Raw genomic sequence first — 21,130 nt, forward strand, 5'->3', positions numbered from 1 at the left:
GGCACAGCAACCCCTTTATGGGCATACCAAGGTTTCTCAACTGGATGCCATTACACGCCTAATGGCTGTAAAGTCCCAATTTAGCTTGAGTCGAGAAGCCTTTGATGTTATGCTGACAGTTTTTGGTAGCCTGCTCCTGGATGGTCACATCCTGCCAAAGAGCATGTATGAGGAACATAAAGTCCTTCGTGCACTTAAGATGCCATATGAGCAGATACATGCTTGTCCGAAGGGATGCATGTTATTTAGGAAAGAACATGCGAAGCAAAGTACTATGTGAAGTATAAATCCTCTAGGTTCTTGGAGGTAGACTCTGGTGATGGTCAGAAGAGGTAGTTCGCCATTCCCGTGAAGATCCTACGGTACCTTCCATTGATACCGAGGATCCAGCGGCTTTATATGACTGAGGAATCCATGAAACAGATGACATGCCACAAATACAGACGTTGATACAATCCTGAGAAGCTGGTGCATCCATCTGATGGTGAAGCATGGACAAGGTTTGATATGATTCATCGTGAGAAGGATCTAGAGGCTCATAATGTATGTATTGCGCTGGCAACAGATGGGTTCAATCCTTATGGAATGGCTGGCTGCCTCATACACTTGTTGGCCCATGTTCGTTATCCCTCTCAATCTCCCCCCTGGCGTCCTCTTTCAATGACAGAACATATTCTTGTCGTTGATAATTCCTGAACACCCAGGAAATAATATGAGTGTGTACATGGAGCCTCTGATTGATGATTTGGTCCGTGCTTGGAGGAAGGGGTATGGACATACGACTAAGCTATAAAGACAAACTTCAAAACGTATGTTTGGTACCAGTACTCCCTGACATGAGTTTCCGGCATATGGGATATTCTACTGACTGGTGTGTTCACGAGAACTTCTCATGCCCAGTATGCAAGGGGTCTAGGAAGAGACCTTGGGGTAGACCCAGGGGTCGAGGGAAGGGTGGAGGCAAGACGAGGCCACCGTCGCCTGTACCTTCATTACTGTCCGAGTTACCTTTCGCTCACTCATCCTCTGAGGAGGAGGAGATACAGGTGGTGGAGGAGGAAGGGGTGGAGGAGGAGGAGGCAGGGGTGGAGGAGGAGGCCAGGGTGGAGGAGGAGATAGGGGTACCTCTTCCTCTACTTCATCGCGTGTGTAGTTGTGAGGTCCCTCGACCCTCCCAAGGCGACCAATACTTCTTGAGAGACGCCGCTGATTCGACCTGATGGAGACAAGTAAGTAACTTTAGATATTATCACTAATTTTTTGTTTGATATGTTCAAAAATACAATAGAAACTAATAATTTAACTTAATCACTTAGGCAGGTGTTGGAGGAAGGTCGGTGGGGGTGATCACTGCACGCCATGTGAACGGCATCCTTGGTCTTTTGATCAAGGAAAAGTTCCCTGGCCTGGTACAGTTCAGCGGAACTATCAAGCCAGCCTACACGTGGGCCCACTATGCCACCGTCCCCGACGCCCCTGATCCAGGATGGTAGGGTATTCATCGACAAGGCGCAGCGTGTCAAAGCCGAGCTTTGGGTAAGCCTTTCTCGCACTACATTGCTCAATACATCGCATTGATTGGACATTCTTAAAATAATGAATGGATACATCGCATCTATATGTAGGATTTCTTTAGATGCGAGGAGGGATACGAGGCCAAGGCGGATGCTGTGGCTGACAAAACCGCCAAGAAAGTCATCAAGGACATGCACTACGAGGCACGCATCTAGGCCATGATCCAATACCATGTGGAAATTCTTAGAGTGAGGCTCCCTAAAAGTGCGGCTAGAACCATGAGGCTGACCCCAGAACAATACCTGAAGGTAAATATAGAACATTAATACTTATTTTTTTCTAAGATTAATTATGCTTAATTTCATCTTCTTATATGTCATATACTTGATGACGTAGGTGTCTTCGTGGTGGTGCACCTACGATCTGCAGTGTTGGGCCCGGATGGTGGATAGGTGGTGCGACCCCATGTGGGAGGAGAATCACAACGCTTGCCAGGGAGCGGTGTTTGCTGATGTCAGGTGCACCACACCATCAAGGCAACCTCAACCTCTCAGAATATGTGGCTAGATGGGTACGCGAATTCATTTCTTTATTCTAACGCTCAATTCTGTATAATTTCTAATTATATTGCTTTTTTTGCAGTCGGTGGCACATGGTGGCGAGCCTTGCTCCTAGTTCATGGCATATGCTTTGGCCCACAAGGCCAAGGCGGCGGCCGATGTTGCCTACAACTCGGAGGATCCGTCCTCGGCATACAGCAACGAGTCCATCCACAGCCGCCTCGATGGATACATATCGATGGCAATGGCTGTCCATGGCCCAGAATACTGATCCAAGCGCCTATGACCTTGATGGAGAAGTGGTCATGAGGGTAGGAGGAGGCAAGAAGCATGGTCGGTTCTTGATTGACGATGGCACAATCGACACGGCCAGTACTCCCACTCTCTCCTAGATTCGAGCAAGGAGCACGAGTTCCAGCCCGGCGATACGCCCACTGACCGGACTCTACACGGTTCTAAATGAACGCACTCCAGGTTATTTCTATTTTATTCATCGTTCATTGATTTTTACATACTTTTGTATTGCATTGTAACATTGGCATGAAATATTATAGGCTTAGCTGGAACAAGAAACGAGGCACCGGGAGGAGCTAGATGCAAAGATGGAGGCAGAGCGGCAGAGGATGGAGGCAGAGCGGCTGTAGATGTTTAAATATATGAGGGGTGTTTATGCTGCAATCGGTCAACCTCCGCCACCGATGCTAGTCCCTCCTCAACCTGCTCCAAATACTATTTTAGGCACTGTGAGTCACTTCACAACCTTATAATCATCGTTTCTAGCTTATGCAGAATCAATCTTACAAAGATGCCCAGACACTAGAAACTAGAAGCTAGAAAAAAATTAGAAACTAGAATGATTTATAGTTTACAAACTAGAAATAAACTAGAAACTAAAATGATTTATCTCTTTTCTTTTGTGCAGAATCAATCAGCGGCATCGAATGAGCCTCATGACCTAGCGTGGTCATAGTGGACGTGGCCTCCTCAGTGACTACTTGTGATTTTATTTGCATTTGCATTTGTGGATTATTTGTGACTACTCAGTGACTACTCAGTGGACACCATTGCACTCAGTGAATTTTATTTGCATTTGTGGTTGTGAATGAATCTACTTGAGATTCTAAAATTTATTTGCATTTATGTGTTGTCGATATATCTATATGAACTGCCTGTGAGGCTTATTGTGAACTATGTGTGATGCATGTAATGTTTATTTGAGTGCGGTACGTTATACGTGACCGAACCATAAAAACTAGAAATATATGGTCGCTTTGCCGAGTGTTACACTCGGCAAAGAGGCCTTTTGCTGAGTGCCAAGATAAAAACAATCGACAAAGAGGACACGTGGCCAAAATCTGTACATTCTGGGCCAGTCTTTGCCGAGTGTCTGGGATTTGACACTCGACAAAGCAACCATGTTTGTCGAGTGTCTAGGATTTGACACTCAGCAAATCAGTCATGTTTGCCGAGTGTCAGTGCCTGGACCCTCGGTAAACCAGGGCATATTTGCTGAGTGTCAGGGCTTGGGCACTCGGCAACCATGGCTGCTTTGTCGAGTGTCAAATCTCGGACACTCGGCAAACGCGTCGTGACCGTCTTTGCGCCGTCACATTACTTTTTTTTGCCGAGCGTCAGTTTCAGCTCTCGGCAAAGTATTTGCCGACTGCCCGATAAAAACCACTCGGCAAAGAGACGTTTGACGGCACTGTAGATGTCGTGTGCTGTTTGCCGAGTGTTACACTCGACAAATCCTTTGTCGAGTGTTTGGCACACGGCAAAGCTACTGTTTCTGGTAGTGTAGGGACCACTTTAACTGGCAACGTTGTCATTTATTCCAAAAAATAACCGTCTTTTAGGAGCTTTAATTTAAAAGGTTAATCATGATGCCAACAGATGCTAGATTGGCTGGTCAAGCACTTCGGGTGGCACCCTTCGGTCTGAGTTCAATCCTCTACGGGGGTGAATTGTACTGTCGGAGATAAAAAAAACTCTCATTTACCCCGCATTACTACCAAAAGCATAGGTTTATGGCACCGACCCACTCACAGGGTAACGGGTCCCTATGTGCGGGCGGGGTACAAGGTTTGGGGGTTTTCTCGGACTAGGTGAGGAGTCCTCTACCTTAATACGAATGCTTAGGGTCACAAGCTATCCCCGCAGTCCATAATCATGACGGCCCACATTTACTTTAAATTAGAGCATTTCTCATTGTTCAAAAAAATAAATAAATTGATAAATCAATAAGTTTTTCAAATCGCTAAAAAATAGAGCTATTTGTTAGCTTTCTCCAGCCATTTCTAATATCTTTCTCCTAAAAGGTAGAAGGCAATTTTACATTGGTGTCAGGATTGTCTCCTTAAGTAGATTACTTAACTAAATAGTCTTCCATTAGCTACATGACGAGATCCTAACATATGGGTATGTTAAGCCTCAGGGTCAATGGTTCCCGACCAAAGAGACTCCCCAACCGACCCCTCCAGGATCGTCTGGGGGCTCAGGGACTATACCTATCAGGTATGCTCACGTGCACCCTTCGACGAAGACACCTGATCGAGCCTAAGCACGTTACAGCTCTCGTTCAAGGCTGGGGGGCTCGCCTAAGCCTCAGGCTCCCAATCGGAAACATGCCCGAGCTCGGCCCTTGGCTCTAGCCCGGCCTATGACGCCAGCCAAGGACCAGGCGCAAGAAGACAAGCCCTGAGCCATCGAGGCTTAGGGGCTCCCAAACGCTGCACTTTGGGTGCGGCCTTACCGGCCGCTCCCACGACAAGGTCATGCATGGGGCGTGACACAAGAAGATAAGTTTCCTCAGCCTCTAGGGGTTGGCCCGCACATCAGCCCCTGGAGCCGACCTCCTTCACCACCAAGAAGAATCCAGAAGGTCCACCTAGGGGAGGCCGGTCCAAGCCGACACAGCCTGACATGCAGAGTGTCAAAATAGAGCAGCCGGACAATGCCCAAGGCTTCTTTGGCTCTACAACACCGCCATGGTCCACAGAGCACCGCTGTAAGACCCTCCTGGACTCTGGTGCATGTAGACCATAGACACATCCCCCAAACCACCATGTACCCAACCTATCTCGGTATATAAGGGATAAGGTCAAACCATAGGGGGGAGGAGGGTCCCAGACATATCATTCCATTCCTGATTCTATCCGCTCTTGCTTAGCATCGAGAGCAGGGTAACCCAGATAGGGGCACCGAGAGCTCCTCCACCACACCCGTCGTCTTCCTCCTCTCCAACGAGGGGAAGGCTCCACCAACGGTGAGGCAACCTTTGGATTAGCACCGAGCTAACCCCATCTCTACACTCTGTTGTAACCCTCCAATTTTGGGTGCTCTTGAGTATAAGGATCATTAGCTACTGGACATAGGGTATCGATCAGCCCGAACTAGGATAAACCATTGCGTCCCCTCTGTGATTCTTGTGTTCTTGAGTCCACCCGAGCCACCGGAGACACGTACTCTGACACTGACTCGAACAACAATGCTTGTCGCGGTTCCAACCCCGCGACACTACCATTATTAATTAGATAATAAACTTAATCGGTCATCTCGATACACTACTCATATAGTCTAAACCAACCTACATCTAGGATCACGTGGATGGCAAAGATCATTACAACATACAACAGGTACGCATCACATTAAAAGAAGTACATTAAGTTTACATCAAAGTTGTTCCATACTTAGTCATTACACCAAGATCACAAAGTCACGAGCGGAAGTTTTTTTAACTAAAACAACCTAAGTTTTTGATACAATGTATGGGTGTGCCACTTTCCATGCTTCTACCAACACTGCATCTTCTACCACCCCTGGTCCTCGAAGGACTCAAGCATGTAGAAGAAACCATAAGATGGAGCAGTGCAAGGCTTAAATAAATAATAGGGTGAGTACTGAAATGTACTCAACAAAACTTATCTACATAATTACAAGGATTATGAATTTGGTTCATTAGCAAGGAATACATTTGAACTACTATAGATTGAGCGATCACCGTCGGTATTATCATCGTCGTATATTACATAAGCGACGGTGATGTCACCGCTAGCTGGATCGATAACGGGGCCTATAAAGGAATCAAACCGGCTGGATGAAACTTGTAGCACCGACTGGTTGAATGATAGATGCGGTGGTTCTAGTAGGGTTGCATTCCTCCGTCGTATGCAACGCCGAGCCGACTGAGATACTCGTTATGGCCACCGGCCCTACAAGACCATTTTGGTCTACCGACGGTAAATTCAGCGTGAGTGTTGAATTTCCAACTTCCAATACTGTCCCATCACTATTGATATTTCTTATGCTCATGTAGAATATTCAACAAGCGCACAGAATATCATTTTAGCATTTCACCCTAGGAGTATTCCAGGGCATCGTATTTATCCATAGGGAAGCAATGGCTAAAGAAGTTGATAGTTAACCATCACATATGTACTAACTAGTATACTTACTAGACTAAAGTGGGGTTAAGTGATGGGAAGCAGTGGCTAAAGAAGTTCATAGTTAACCATCGTGTATGTACTAACTAGTATACCGACTAGACTAAAGTGGGGGTTATATACAATAAGATAGGATGACACACAAGAAGTTCTGCTCAAGGGAAGGTAAGTGAAAGTGTAGCTAAGAGGGAGAGCAACGAGTGAGAGAGAGAGCACAAGAATTCTATGTTACTTCTAAATAGACACAACTCTAGCCATGAACTATAGTGATACAGATAAACTAAGAAATAGAGGGATTCACATGCACTTCGGGACGCATGTGCCCTAAACTCACCCAAAGGGTTGATTAGGCATAGCAATGCCACAAGCCCTATGTTTTAATAACTAGGCCCAACATGGTGAAATACAGAGGATGGACAAGGCTATCACCGACTACCGCCTACCACAATCTATCTGGAGGCCTAGCCGTAAACATAGGCAAGCTATAGCCTAAGCACCATGCTTAATCTATAGACTCACTACTCTGATCCAGATCCCGATGAAATAAGATCAAAGCATCTTAACCGAACAATGTTCTCGCACAGGATGTAACCACACTAAACAAGGTAGTTATAAGTATCACTAAAGCATAGCTAGAGGGCGAGACTAGTAATCAAAGTAACAAGACATGAATAGTACTTGCATAGAAAGTATATATTGAAATAAGAAAAGTATTACAAGAGAGATACACTATACCAGACTCCTAAAGATGGCTCTAGACTCTAGGAAGAACTCCTCTTCACTCTAACTCCCACTAAAGCTCACCCTAAGACTACATCTTGAGAGCAGAGAGAGTTTCTCTTGTGGTGTGTGTTACAAGTGAGGAGTAAGGATCCTATATTTATAGATTGAGGTAGAGTAGGAGCTACTCCAATGCCATGTCATCAATCCATGGGAGAGCCTCTCACAACCCTTGGATCAAACCGCCTCAAATCAATGCATAGGATTGCTCCATTTGGTGAAGTGGGCCATCAGGCGACACCCCTTGGCATCGGGAGACCGCCCCCCACTGATAAGAGGGCCCTCCTCCTTCAGTGTTGTGGCCCCAGGGGTGGTTATTTGGACAAAGGTCAATTGATTACATCGGTTGTAAGTTGGTTCCTTGCTTGGAGGTGATGACAAGTGGGCCTTTGATCCTTTGTGAACTCAATCTTTTCTATCGGTTGAAACAGACCTTGAATCAACGTGTCATAATGCTTTGGAGCACCATCCCACGGATATAGTGATGTCGCATGGGCTCAGGTGGCATCGAGCGATGCCTTGTGGGGTCAGGTCGACCCCACCTGGTGGGCCCTAGGCCCTTCTAGCCACGTGGGATGCTTCTAAAAGGCCTCCTTTTGCTTTATTTTTGCTAATTTGACCTTGCAAGCATAATTCTCCAAGTACAAGTGGAAATAGATAAATTGTAAACATAAATCACTACTATAGTGTTGATTTCCTTCTAATTTTATGAAATGTTGATTGTCAAAGTTGATGTTTAAGGACCATCAACAAGCTCCCCCATACTAAACCTTTATTTGTCCCGAGTAAAGTGGGAGAACAAAAATTGAGGTGCAACTAGATATGAATCAAGACTTCAAAAGATATGATGCTAGCATAAAATATATTTCGAGTCATTCCTCATACCTTGTGGATTTTGAAGTGGCTACCATGTCGCTTTGAGCGGTTGAAAAGTAGAATGGCTTTGACACGAAGTCATCACTACCCCCTATGAAGCATACTTGGAGTTTTTATAACTTATGCAATAAAAAACATAGCCCATACTTCTCCTCAAATGGTACTCTCAAATCGCTCAATGGTGTATGTATCCTCACCAAGGCATCGGTGTTTTGCCTTACTTCCTACTTCTAACAAGCTTATGTGGAGTTTGGGTAGGATAAGAGTAAAGCACACTTGCATTGCACATATTGCTAAGTCAAACAATGGATCCATGGAGAAAAAATTCATACACTCAGATCAAGGAGTGCATGTGTGTGGAAGTAGGATAATCATGATTACTCCATGGCAATGATTCTTTCTCCTAGAATTCTAGTCATATAGTAACATAGAAATGCATATACTTAACCTTTAGGCACATTATGCAAACTGCAAAAGTCGGGTTAGGGATGCTTGGGTGCCTGCCTTGCAAAGGTTCAGATAGTGGCTCATCGACAACTTCCAAGGTAGGGTTCTTGTCGGTTGGGACTTCTTTGGGAGCTTCATCACCTATTGCTTGCATGATATGAAATGAGTACAATGATATGAACTAGAGTACATGATATGCAATGATGTATAACATATGGCTAGAAATGATGAGAAGAAACTTGAAAGGTTCGCAAAGGCTGTAGGGGCTTAAGACTATCTTCAATATTGTCGTTTCTAAAACAATGAGTTTTTCAAATCTCTAAAAACATCAGAAGTATAAAGCAGGGAGCACATTTGTTGACTTTTTTTAACCATTTTCAATATCTCGCTCCTAAAAGCTAGAAGACAATTTTACATCAGGAATCCTAAACTATTTTCAAATCACTTCAGCCACTTTTATACTTTCTTTCCCTCTAATACATTTACATTGTGAACCCTATCCCCACGTCCCTCCACCTTCGGATATGCACTTGTATATTTTTGCGCGATTGGATAGATTTTCCCAAGTTTGGAAAGTTTGAGAGGTGAGATAAGAAATTGTTGAACAAATGTGTTTTTTCAATCTTACAAAAAAATCAAGATTGGGAGGGGTTTTTGAAAACTCTTGGAGATGCTCTAAGCCCTATCCACCTCATCGCTAAAACTTTAGTTAAGTTTAACCAAATATACAGTGTCACGGAATGTTCGGAACTGCTCCACAAAATCTGCTCCTATAAACTTCACCGTGGAGCAGCTCCATAAAAAATTAGAGTTTTTGAACATCGCTTTAGGTGTTTTGATAACTTCACCTTTTTTTTCTAAGTGTGTGGAGCTGCACGTGTCTAAAAAAAAGTGGAGCGGAGCCGTCTTAAACAAACCCTAAGTGTAGAATATACTTTGTGATAAACTTATTTAAAGATATAAATATTAATAATATTTTTTATATAACTATTTTTGAGCTGATTTTATATAATTAATTAAATTTGAAAGAGCTCGACTTCTCGAGAGTGTAATAAGCGTTTATATTGGGCCAGGAGTACTATTTTAGCCATTTGTACGCAAGAGACGCTGGCAATGAGTCACCCTGAATCAGATTCCGTTCTATTCTAGTCGCTCTTGCGCGATTGCTAACAAAGGCTAAAGAAAAGGAAGATACGGTGGTAGAAAAAGACCAAACGGGGGCAGCAGAGTCGTGGTGCGCCGTCATGTCTGTTTTTCCCTCTTGCGGCTCGTATTTTCCCTAGCTTTTCTTCGATATATGAAAAGGGCTTCTTTTGTTCCACACCACACCAGTCCAACCTTCATTCCCCATCACTGAGCAGTCGTCGTCTTCCCTATCCCTCTCTCTTTTCTCTCTCTTCTGCCTCTCCCTCTTCCTCTACCCTTGGGCTGGTCTCTCTCTTCTTGACTGCCTCCTTTCAGCTGAGGTCCGATCCGTGAATTGTTTTTTTTTTTTTTTTTTTTTTTGCTCCACATGAGGGTCAAGGAGATTCAAGAATCGCCTGGGGACGCCTGTATCTTGATGGTATGCCTTTTCCGCAGTAGCTTGTTTAGACCTGGGTAAGCTTGTATCTTGATTTTGTGTATTATGCCTGAAGCTTTGCGGTGATAGACTTGGGTTGGTCTTCAATTTGGTTCAGGGATGTGTATCGTGTCTTCCCTGGATGTTAATTTGCTCCGTGGTTGCTAATTTGCTGAATTCATTTTCAATTTTTCCTTTACCTAGGATCTTGAAAATCACACTGAAAAAAGGCCTCCAGACCGTGAAATATAGATAGCTTAGCTACCGCTGTTGAGCACAGTTTCATGTTCTTTAAAATGATCATACTTGGCCTACTGCTATTGAGTAAAGCTTAGGGTATTTACTCTGTTCTTCGCGTACACAGTATTGTAAGCATTTTATTTGTCAATTGTTACCGGAATGTCAGTGGTGGCCAGTGTGGAATTGATTGGAAACAAAATTCAATTACATGACATAGTTAAACATTTGGAATATAATTCATCCAACTTAGCTTGTGAAAACATATAGGATCACCACTCTGAAGTTTATTTATTGGCATTGATGGTTTCCTTGGGATTTAATTGTAAGGTGCAGTTTCATCGCTGGGCCTGTTCCATACTTTCTATTTTCTCCAGGTATGTTGAATGTTGTCGGTCTTACCAATAGTTCGGAATGAAAATGCATCATTTATTCTGGAAACAAGACTTCAATTGCTGACACGTTGTCCATTTTTCAGTCATATGTATAGATGAGTAAACAAACGTCCAGCCCACAATTGACAACCTAATCCTCAATGAATGTCTCTCACAACACTTGTAGGATGATTTAACAGCTTACACAATCAGTAAGAAAGTTCAGAGAGGAGTTGTACAGATATTAAAACAACAAGACAAACTAACAGGAATTGATATCTCAAAGCCATTAACTTCCTTTGTCTTTAATCGCTTTCACCAATTGTTCATGTCTGGAAGCACAATGAAAAATTCTTGAGTTACCTTCCTTCCATATCTCACAGTCCCAACACGTCGAATATATTCATAATGGTCAAATGTGGATTGGAGGGGAGAATACAACTTAAAAGGTTTCTTACATGAATGATGGGTTTGTGAGATTCTATATGTTTGACCTCTTAGCAATTATGTATCTTTTCCATGGTAAAACAGATGGATGCAAATTGTGTTTTTTTTTTCTTTGTAAAAAGCAGCTAGTTGAAATCCTTAGAGCAATATTTTTTGTTGATTCATTCTATAGTCAAGTTTGCTATAACAACGTTACAGATCTGTGAGCTCGATAGCCTAGGTAGAAAATTCCTTTGTCACCCTGTTCTTGTGAGGCTTTAGCTCATACACATTTGATTGTTTATATATTCTTATACAAAGTGGAGTCAAATAATACTTTTTAGTGTTCTAGACTTGCAAACTTTTAAGTATATAGTTCTTCAGTTGTATACTTAAATATCTAGGGAGATTAGTATTCTTGCCCTTACTGTAGAGGCTAATGGTGATTTTACCCTTCTTTTACAACTTTGTGATTTTGCCCTCGTGTTTTGAAATTGAATGTATTCGCCCTTACTTTGAATGACCCTTAAGTGCATCTGAACGTATTAAATGGCATAAAAAAATAAAAACACATGAGAAAGGACCAAAGTACCCTTTATCCTCTTATCTTCTCTTCCCACCCATCAAATCCTAACCAGAGGGCCTGCCTTGACATGCTTGGCTGCAACAGTCCCTATCTGCCCTAGCGGTGGCAGGATCCGTGAGTGGCGGTGGCACGAGAGCAAGTGGCTCTAGGCCATCTGCTGTGAGGAGCGGACCAGATCTAGGTCAGGTGGCCTTGGCTGGAGGCGTGTGCTATCTAGGGTAGCTGCTGTGAGGCGGGTGTCGGCAAGGGCGCGGTGTGTCTGTGCGGCTTGGCAGCCGAGTGCGGGATGCAGCCACATATCGGGAAGGCCTGCGCGTAAACAGATTGGATACCTATAGATACAAATACATATGGTTATTTTTTTGGATTTGTATTGGGTATGAATAGTGTCAGCTATGTTGGATAAGATATGAATGGATATCAATGTCATACATATTCGACTGTGAGTATCCAGATACGAATAGTGTATGGATGTTGAATGTTCATATTCGGATATGGATTATCTATTTAGTATCTGTAGCCCTTAGGTTAGACGGTCAGTCAGAAAATATCCATACCATTTACACTCGTACCCCACGGGCAAGAGTGCGACACGGTCGGGGTGCAGGCGGCCATCGAATCGGACTTGTCATTATCCTTGCTCGCCAACACGATCACATTCTACTTTGGTTGTAGCAGACTGCTATTCCTCAGAACCTGCCGCTGCCACCGCCACCACAAAGACACGAATGCAAAAGCGCCGCTGCCACATGAGATTCCAAGGTGAGCTAGAACGTTGCTATCACTCCTCTGCAGGCATAGCCATGAGCCTACCTGCAGCATCCTTTAGCAGAGACCCACCCAACTCCAATCCATGGCCTATGGCTCCAATTTGGGATTTGAGGTCGCGATGAAGATTTTGAGAAAAAAATTAGCAAACAAATGACAATGTGAAATAAAAAAGTATGGTATTTCATATAATGAATGACAATGCAAAGCCATGTTTTTGCAACTCTGGCTGACCCGTAGAAAACCAGCTGCAGCTCCACCGAAGCTGTTTCTTTCTTCGGCGTTTGGTACAGCTTCAGTCAGAGCTGGAGCCATTGGAAAAGCTCTACCAAACATGGACTTTATTGTATCTTCATGCAAGGAATGATTTACTGGATATTGTGGGTTATGTTTATGTATTGTTTGCAGTGATGGTTGATCATGCGTTATGGTTATGGGCCTGTCTTTATTTCAACTTTTAAGCTTATTAGAGCTTGTTGATAATCCACAGTACACTATCCCTTCTTGTTGGTGTTAGCTTACTATGAAATGTAGCTATCTGTAAATCCATGGTTTTACATAGCTCATTTTGGATTGGCAACTGTCTGGATTCTCATTTGTTTATTTTTACGTTAAAAAATTAAATGAGAATCCAGATAGTTGCCTATCCAAAATGAGCTATGTAAAACCATGGATTTACGGGTTTAGGGTTCTCATTTGTTGGTTCTAGAAGTGATAATAGTTGAATCTTGTTTTATGCTTTTGACAATACAATATAGTTCAACAACCATATATCCATGTAAAATTTATATGAGTTCAGATATTACATTCAAGGCTAATTTTCTTCTCTAGGTATTGAAAAATAATTTAGATATGCTTATATATTCCTGTCTTACTTGAATTTCGTAATCTTTTACATTTTCAGTGGATGACGTGAGCACACTAAATACAATCGTGATAAAGATGGCAGGATTAGCTCCCTGCTGAGTTTTGTCCTACAAGGTTGCAAAGGGAAGCATGTCAGCTAGGGATTCTAACCATTCATATAAATGTTCAGATGATTCTCAAATGCCATATTACAACAACTCGGCTCCTTTAGGAGAAAATGGTAGGATTCATGTGATGCAAAATAATCTAGGAAATCACTACTACTCTCCTGATACTGGGTCACAAAGGATCAACAATTCCAACCCTCAAGTATTTGAAGCACAATACTGCACTCTGGAATCATCCTCAGCAAATGGTGTTTATCCTGCACAAAGCTCCACATCTTCTCACAGCATCTCCCCTTTAAGTGGGAGCCCCCTGTCTCAGCATGATAGCCACTCAGACCACGCATATAGTTCTCCCCCAACTGCTTCCTGTTTAACTGAGGTTGCAGATCTCCAGACTAAACTAAAAGAGTTAGAGAATGCCATTCTTATACCTGGATTGGACTTGGACATTATTTCTGACAGCCCTGAGAGCTTGTTACAAGCCAATGTTCAATTGAGACCAGACAACTGGAGACAACTTCTGGGAATTGATGCAGGAGACTTGAAGCAAGTACTCATAGCATGTGGTAAGGCTGTTGCCGAGAACGACGTCTTTGCAACAAAGCTGCTAATATCTGAGCTTGGTCAGGTGGTATCTGTATCTGGAGATCCAATGCAACGACTTGGAGCCTATATGCTGGAAGGAATTGTTGCTAGACTTTCTTCCTCTGGCAGTATGCTATATAAATCTTTGAAATGTAAAGAACCTACAAGCTCTGAACTCATGTCATATATGCATCTCCTTTACGAGATCTGCCCATTCTACAAGTTTGGTTACATGTCAGCTAATGGTGCCATTGCTGAGGCTATTAAGGGTGAGAACTTTGTTCACATCATTGATTTCCAAATTGCTCAAGGGAGCCAGTGGGTTACTCTGGTACAGGCCCTTGCTGCAAGGCCTGGTGGTCCACCATACATCAGAATCACTGGTATAGATGACTCAAATTCTGCTTATGCCAGAGGAGGCGGGCTTGATATAGTTGGGAGGATGTTGTGTAATGTTGCTAAGTCGTGTGGTCTTCCTTTTGAGTTCAATGCCGTTCCAGCTGCTAGCCATGAGGTTGAGCTTCAGCATCTTGCTATAAGACCTGGGGAGATTATTGCTGTGAATTTTGCCTATCAGCTGCATCATGTTCCTGATGAAAGTGTAAGTACGGAAAATCATCGGGATAGGATTATAAGAATGATCAAGAGCATCAGTCCTAGGGTTGTTACTCTCGTTGAGCAGGAGTCAAATACAAACACAGCTCCATTCTTCCCAAGATACATGGAAACTCTCAACTACTATACAGCCATGTTTGAGTCAATAGATGTTGCTCTCCCAAGGGATGATAGGAGGCGGATGAACACAGAACAACATTGTGTTGCAAGGGATATCGTTAATTTAATCGCATGCGAGGGTGCTGAAAGGGTTGAGAGGCACGAGCTGTATGGAAAATGGAAGTCAAGATTTGCAATGGCTGGATTTAGGCCCTACCCACTAAGTTCAGTGGTGAACAACACCATCAACACACTATTGCATAGTTACAACAGCTACTACAGGCTTGAGGAGAGAGATGGTGTCCTTTACCTTGGATGGAAGAACAGAGTATTGGTTGTATCTTCAGCATGGTGTTGACATCTCGGCAGAAACTCAGGTGCATAAGTTGTTTAGCGTTTCATAACATTTATTCTTTATCTGTATTATCCTGTACTTTGTACCTGCAAACTAGTTGTATAAATTATCTCCATATGTGTAAATACAATAATAGATCTTCATCTGTGGAACGAATACACATGCAACACATAAAGTATAGGTTGTATCTCAAGATTTGTTCATGCCACACATGTTTTGAATTGTTGGGCATGGCTTGTTTTAGTTTGAAGGCACAAGTTTACATTGTGATGTTCTTATTGCTTGCTCATCCTAGGATTTCTGCAGGTTGGACATAGATATATAAAATAGATCCAGTTTAATTTTTCTGTTCATGTTCCTCAATATTTGTTAATGTGATTGTTTCAAATTCATAGATTCTAGTTTACTTTTATGGTCCTTGCTTAAATGCTATATTTGAGAAATTCATTTCTTTGCGATGCTAGTATTTGAGTTCTAAGCATGACCATCATATCTACATGTTGGTAGAACAATCTGGAACCAAAAGCAAAGTTTTAAGAAACACAGGGTGACATGCCCTTGCATTTGAAGTCGTATACTGAAACCACTGTTTTTGGTACCTTGCAGGTTCCATCGCACTTTGGCTTCCATCTCATGTTTATAAGACACCGACCGTTATGCTTGTCTGGTTTACTTAGTATATGCTTGTCTGTGTTCATAGAAGACCCTGTGAACCTCAACAGCCTGATTTACTTAGTATATACTTGTCTGTGTCCAGTTTCGAACCCTCCCTTGCTCATTAGCAATCTCATCCAATGCTTAGCTTACCAACTAGATCTTCATGGTGAGGGAAGTGGCACTCAAAACCTAGAAGTTGTAACTGTCGTGTTGACGCTAAATATAGATGGTACTACTTGGATTTGGCTTCTCCCAAGCTTTGTTTGCCGTTCCTTGGTTTGACATATGCAGTAATGCTCAGGGGTTATGCTAGGCAGGCCCAAGAGGGTGCCTATTATCTATCAGTCTACTGTGTTGCCGCCTGCTTTGTGTATACATTTGGAATGCTATTGTCGTTTCTGTGATGAAGTCGATTGCTCAAGTGTCATGTCTCTCATAAATGATACTCCCTCTGTTCAAAATGTAAGACGTATTGGGTTTTCTATAGTTTTGCTATACATTTAGATATAGATACAGTAAAAATAATGTATCTAGAAATTGTTTACACTCAAAAATGTCTTAAGGTGATTTTGGGCACCACCAACAAGTTACAGACGTCATGGACAAGTCAGAGGTCAATTGGCGCAGCAAAACATCAAAAGAAACATGAGCTTAATGAAAGCCGACTTTCCAAACTTCCTCAAATGCAAGAATAGACTTCATCATTGTGTTCGTAACGACCCGAAATGTTGTTCCAATTTGAACCTCTACCCTAGCTCTGCGAAATAGCTACTAGAAGCTTTCAGCCTAGATACTTGTTCACCTGTGGAGATCCCTCGTGCCTTGGACACGTGTAACTGCCATGAATTCACCAATCAACCTCGCGAAGCCACCCAGAAGGGACACGATCAGGTCAATGATCAAAGGAATGAAAAACTCTTACTCAGATCAGATGGCAACTAATTGACATCATCAACACCTTCTCAAGGCCAGAAATCACCCTTGGATATAATGCCTTGGTCCTCAATACCAAGCCTCCCAATTGTTCAATCAATTCAGCAAAGACAGAGGATCACCGAAGAGTCCACCAGCTTTATCGGACCATCTGGTAAATTACAGAACAGTGAAGGAAAGTGCAAAATGAGGTATTTTCCATTTGCATTGCTGGGACCCACATGTCAGCACTAGCGAAAGCTCTTCATCAGCTGAAGCCACTTCACTTCACCCCCACTCCCACTCACTCATTTATTTTCTTCACCCCCTCTCTCTCTTTACACTCAAGAACAAGGATGAACCCTAGAACTAGAGAGAGAAAGGATTGGAGAAGGAAAAGAAGAAGAGAAGCACCAGCACCATCTCAAGGAAATCTTCAACTTCATCTATGGTTAACTCAAGAGTTCTCTTATTTCTTGGATTTTTCTCCAAAGACCTAATTTGTGATTTTTGGTGCAAGATTGAAGATTTCTTACTGGTGGTGGTTCCATCATATATAGAGTAAGTTCAAGAGATCTTCACCTAGCTCAATCACCCATGCATCCGTTGGATTTCCTTTTGATTCATCTTTTTGGAATGTTTGCAAGAGGAAGCTCATGAGTAACCAATTCATCTTTTGGAGTTGTGAACATGGATCTAAGAGATTGGATCTTCAAGTTAGTGGTTATGGAAGCTCCCAAGAGAGCTAGGCACTCAATCTCAATCTCAATATTTATTCTCTATTTTCTCATGTTTTTGGTTTAATCCCAAATCCATAGCTGCACTTGGTAAACCTAGCTAAAAACCTGCACCTACTACATTCAGACCTTTCACAGCCACGTCGTAACCCCCAGTCGCAGTCCAATTTCAGCCTCGGCAGTAAGCTGTCGACTAGTGATGGTCATAGCCTTCACCGTCGACATCTGAGACCGACTGTGGTGTACACTAACACTACCGCATTGGCTTATGATCCATCCATGATCATATCCTTATTTTCATCGCATTAGGGCCCAACCCGCCTGTGTGGGTATACACTAACACCACCGTATTGGCTTATGATCCGTCCGTGATCAAGGTCCTTGTTTCCGTCGTATTGGAGCACGACCAGCCTGTGTCGAGGCGAAACATCACCATCGCTTCAGTGTATGAACCGTCTAGTCATAGGGCATGGTCACCGTCGGGTTGCAGTACGATCCGCCTGTGATGATCCTTTTGTTCGGTGTCGGGTTACTAAACTGATTCGGTGGTGATACACTATTGACCCCCGCCGCATCAGACGAATAGCGACGATGATGACATCCAGTTTTCACAATTTATATACTAATTCAGCTGGGCCTTAATACTTACTGAACACACACCCATACAGATATAATCATTACACACCATTCATTATGTCCAAAACGAAAGAGTACTTTTTATAATAACAATCGACACTAACATAACAACTGTGTCAACTGATGAATTAACACAAACAGTACATAGATAGTAGAATAAAGGTTCTGCTCCCTACAGACTTACGTAACAAAAACAAGGTAGATATGCTTCGCTCCTTCAGATTGGCACTCCTACTTGCAAGGCAAAGCTTCCTTCGGATTGGTAGGCAATGCATCATGGAACCCCTCTTCTTCCTCCCTTAGCCAATGCAGGAAAATTGTTCAAAACCACTCAGACTCCTGCTTGCATAAAGTAGCAGAATTAATGATATTCAACACACCATTCCTTTAGTTACCAAGCCCAAATTGTCCTATATATAGAATGAAAACAACTACCTACCTAAACAAAGGCACGATGTACAACAAAATACATCATATGCACCTTTATTGCTCTACTAATGACTCCATGAACAAGGGAACATAAGAAAGATAGTGAGGTCCATCGTTCATGCATAATAGTTTCTAGATACTTCTAGGATAGCCGATGGCCCGGGTAGGGAGGATATAAACTTTACTACGGATTAATGTCAAATGCAAGCAGTGTTTTGTCCTCCCCAACAAGGAAAATCAATTTCCATTCTGGATGAACTGCAATCACTCTGTAGGCCGCATCGCAAACCTCGGTACCAATTTCAATATTCTTCTATCCAAATAGCTCTAGTGTGGTCACCTTATGCTTCAATGTCCATTTACTAGTACCATAGTCTTCAAGGATCCTAATTGAAAGCTCATACCTATTCAAAGTATCAGTAGTACATAAACACAACTGACCCTGAGCTTCATGGATGGAAATTGCATCACCAGTTGGCCTATGATTTTTCTCCATGTCTTTCCCTCCATATCAACAGTAGCTATCTGGGTGAACTCCAGCATGTGCATAAAGCCATTAATAAACACACATTTCCCATATGTGGATACTACAATACCCTTACTCCATTCAGATTCTTTAAAGATCCATGCTCTAGTTTTAGATGAGTAGATGTTGACACCTAAGGAGTCATCATCGTTGATCCCATATTCAAACACATGGAAGTGCGAGGAGACTGTCGGATCAAACCTCAAGCGAGCTGAACCACAAGAATGGCTGCTACCTAGCAGTAGCAACTATTTCTTAGCCACTGGATTGCAGACAACATAGTGAAACCCAACGTACCAGTAGAGGATGAGGCCCTAAGAGCAATCTGAGATCATGACATCCTGAATGGGGAAGGGCAAGAAGGATAAGGAGGGGTATTCACCGTTGATGCTGGTGAAGTAGCACTTGCCTTTCCAGCTGCGGTAGAAGAATCCATCAAGAATCTAGGGTAGCTCCTTACGGTTCTTAGATCCCGAGATGAGGCTCTTCCAGAAGCGAAAGTGCCGGCGTTTTATAGACCGGCTAGTGAATTTATACGAATGTCGCGCTGCTCTAGGAGTTATACTGAGGTTCAGGCTGGAGCCCTATGTCTAGTCTTAGAGATGATCGAGTGCAATAATGGTGGAAGAGATAGGAGCGCTAGAGCTAGGAGACGGACTACCCAAATGAGAGCTTCGAGAGTCTGATGATGATCCTAGAAGGGTGCCCTAGCTGCCCTTATATAGAGTCCAAGGCTAGGTCACATACAAAGAAGGAGGTTCTCCCAACCGAAGGGTCATGAGCCTAAGGGAGGAAACCTAGCTAACTTTGCTTGCAAGTAATACTGTCTTGTTGCAGCATATCCAGGCGTGGTTGTCATCATGGTCTTATGCCCATGTCGCGGCATGGTGTGGCGTGGTGCTACTATGCTGGTTGTGGCAGCACTGTGGGCATGATGATGTTTCGCCAGCCGTCCTACGTGATGTGGTCTCGCTGTGGCCTTCGTCATCTCCTCCTGATCTCCTAGGAGCGTCGTACAGGAGTTGGTAGCCGCCCAGGTCATTGGTCAGTCTTGCTACTTGTGGAGCTAGTGGCCATGATCCTAAGCTCTGGGGTCAGTGGCCTTCATTAGGCTTAGATGGCCTCCAAAGTCAAGGGCACCGTCGTGGCCCCCATCCCGTAGTGGGTGGAGTCATACACCTGTCTTGTCAGGCCATATTTGGATGGTGGGCCACCGTACTGGCCGCCACCACTCAGTGGTGTTGTCTTGTCTACACTGCATGGCATAGGGATGGTGTCTGATCGGGCTGAGGGGACTGCTGTCCCCTCGGTCCTTGCGGGGTCAATGCGGTGTGCCTACTCTTGTCAGAGCAGGCATGCTTGGCATGGCTCGATCTCTCCCTATTCCTCCTAGGGGTCAGGACGAAGGAGAGGTCGTGTGGAGCTATACGGCACGTGGCGAGGGCTAAGGGAAGAGGTCGTGGCCAACCCCTGCCTTAGTGTTTGGCCCAGGTCCACATGGCTTAGCTGGGCCTTGATCGTTTGGGCTCATACTAGCTGGCAGTACCATGGGCCGCCCGAGCGGCTAACTAATCGGTGTCTTCACTACTAGAAATATCCACTTCTATGACATCAACTTTTATCACTAAAGGAGCCAAATTCGTTGTAATTTCAGTTTTATGATGAATTTATAACGAAAAACAGTTTCGTCACAGAAGTCGCGTCATTCTAGCAATTCTATGACGATTCTAGAAAGTCGTCATAGAATTGGATAGATCTATGACAAAAATTGATCATCATAGAACTGCTTTGGCATGCGTGGTAGGGGGTAGCCATGCTGGCGGATGCTTCCATTGGAGATGCTTTCCACATGTACATGTGTTTACGGTCACTAACAATAATTATAAACCATCAACATAACTTGTATTTATACTTAATTCCTATCACCAAACATAGGTATAGGGGTTTAAACTAATAAATTCAATGAACTCCAGTGTTTATAGTGTGACCAGAACGCTGGCCAGGCGTCCCGTTAGCACTGACCGGACGCATTC

General features: G+C 43.4%; 1 protein-coding gene across 3 annotated transcripts; it reads left to right on the forward strand.

Moving 5' to 3' along the window:
• Positions 1 to 9,889: 9,889 nt before the first annotated feature.
• Positions 9,890 to 16,278, forward strand: LOC136538043 (scarecrow-like protein 21). Of its 3 annotated transcripts, none has more exons than XM_066530040.1 (3): positions 9,890 to 10,219; positions 13,477 to 15,222; positions 15,807 to 16,278. In XM_066530040.1, the coding sequence occupies exon 2, from the start codon at positions 13,569 to 13,571 to the stop codon at positions 15,201 to 15,203; it is 1,635 nt and encodes a 544-aa protein (XP_066386137.1). In that variant the 5' UTR covers positions 9,890 to 10,219; positions 13,477 to 13,568; the 3' UTR covers positions 15,204 to 15,222; positions 15,807 to 16,278. The 3 variants fall into 3 exon arrangements, with proteins under 3 accessions (XP_066386137.1, XP_066386129.1, XP_066386146.1); XM_066530032.1 differs by having other exon boundaries at positions 9,891 to 10,184; XM_066530049.1 differs by lacking the exon at positions 9,890 to 10,219 and adding an exon at positions 10,235 to 12,566.
• The last annotated feature ends 4,852 nt before the right edge of the window (positions 16,279 to 21,130 follow it).

The sequence above is a fragment of the Miscanthus floridulus genome, chromosome 1 (genome assembly GCF_019320115.1).
Source record: "Miscanthus floridulus cultivar M001 chromosome 1, ASM1932011v1, whole genome shotgun sequence".
NCBI lineage: Eukaryota > Viridiplantae > Streptophyta > Magnoliopsida > Poales > Poaceae > Miscanthus > Miscanthus floridulus.